Source organism: Nanorana parkeri, unplaced genomic scaffold (genome assembly GCF_000935625.1).
Source record: "Nanorana parkeri isolate BGI_ZX_2015 unplaced genomic scaffold, ASM93562v1 scaffold412, whole genome shotgun sequence".
Classification (NCBI taxonomy): domain Eukaryota; kingdom Metazoa; phylum Chordata; class Amphibia; order Anura; family Dicroglossidae; genus Nanorana; species Nanorana parkeri.
The window spans coordinates 1,126,376-1,127,911 of record NW_017306680.1 but is presented as its reverse complement, the minus strand read 5'-3'; the positions used below and the strand labels follow the sequence as shown (position 1 = coordinate 1,127,911).

General features: G+C 46.2%; 1 protein-coding gene across 1 annotated transcript in view; it reads left to right on the top strand.

Moving 5' to 3' along the window:
• Positions 1-304: 304 nt before the first annotated feature.
• LOC108789620 (la-related protein 6-like) overlaps positions 305-1,536 on the top strand; it is a 20,406-nt gene continuing 19,174 nt past the window's right edge. Inside the window, exon 1 of the mRNA XM_018559681.1 lies at positions 305-411. Coding sequence (XP_018415183.1) covers positions 305-411 — 107 coding nt within the window. The remainder of the gene's footprint in view (positions 412-1,536) is intronic.

Genomic DNA, 1,536 nt, shown 5'->3' with positions numbered 1-1,536 from the left:
ATCCTGCTACAGGAATGCAAATTCCTGACACAGAAATGCATAATCACACCTAAACTTACAGGTATGAATGGGGTCCCCATAACCTGCACATTCCCTGGTGATCCAGTGGTTGATTAGTAAGGTCTGGTGCAGACCTTACTAATCCTTCCTTCAGAACTGTCAGAGCTCCGTACGAAAGGAATTACTGAGTGCTGGATCTGTCAGGAGCAGCTATGTGGTCTGCATCTGACAGAGATGTAGACCGTGTAGCTGTTCCCACAAGTCAGGTACGGCGTACCTGACTTGACAGACGGCTGCGAGCCGAATGGTACCGATTCCTGTGGGCCAGTACTTTGACACCCCTGGAATAGAGGCTGTGGCGCCCCTCTACTCCCTGCCTCCCCGAGGTCATGGCCCCGGTGGCCTTGGGTGGTAAGTTCTTCTTGCACTGGTCAGCCTGAAAATTACCCTGCCCTGCTCCTTACTACAGCTAGGCTTAATTGACCCATCCTGTATAGGACCACCCCCTTTTACCAATCAGGAAATGTGACCTACTCCTTTGGTCTTTTTGTCCCTTTAAACCCCCACTGCCAGTCACCCTGTCACGAGGCCCCTCGACTCATGTCCTTTTGTTTTCTAGCTCCAGGCTCTTCTTTCCCATAAGCACATGTCTTAGTGACAGCTTCTGATTGGTTGATGATGCAGGAGAAGCATGGCCTAAAGCAAGATCCTGCAATGCTGGGACGTCATATAAAGCTGTTCACTGATTTGTGCTGGGGTGATGGGTAGCTCTTCAAAATCAAGAATTTTAAGCAAATGAGGAGTGTGGGACAACAGAAGGAGACCAGGAAGCAGGGCTTCATATTCACAATGTGTATATTTACATTCTCAACCAAAAAGAATACTCAGTAGGTACTAAAAAACAGAAGATTCAGGGTACGTACCAATGTGACCTAGAGGTAGGGCATAGTGACTATACTGCTCTTAACGTGTATATCTAAGGAACGTAAAAAATACTATAGTTTCCCTTTAAAGACAAAAAGATGCAACAGATGACATAAACGTACCAACATAAAGAAGAAGAAACAGACTAGTCATTACCAGAAAAATGTGGCCATCACATGAATACACAAAACTGTTGTTTCCAGTACTAATCAGTGATAGCAGCACCTGGAACCACATGGATGATTTATGTGTGAGCCATAGTAACCCACTGTGCGTGTGCAGTGAGCATAACAAAGCCATGCTCATGAATAAGTGCCGATAACACATGCATTACAGTTTACAGATACAACTTGAGGTTTCTCAGACAAACCTTTACCTGTGTGAAGGTGGCCCACACACATATCAATATGATATTCAAAAAACTTTGTGAGACAAGCGTTTGTAATACAGATCAAATCAATATTCGTTTTCAATAGATTGTTTTAGACTAAAGACAATCTTGTTAGGATCCCTCGTATGCAGTGGCGTAACAACCGGGGGTGCGGGGGGGTCACTTGCCCCGGGCGCAGGACTGAGGGGGGGCGCCGTCACGACCCCCGCTAAACAATCGCC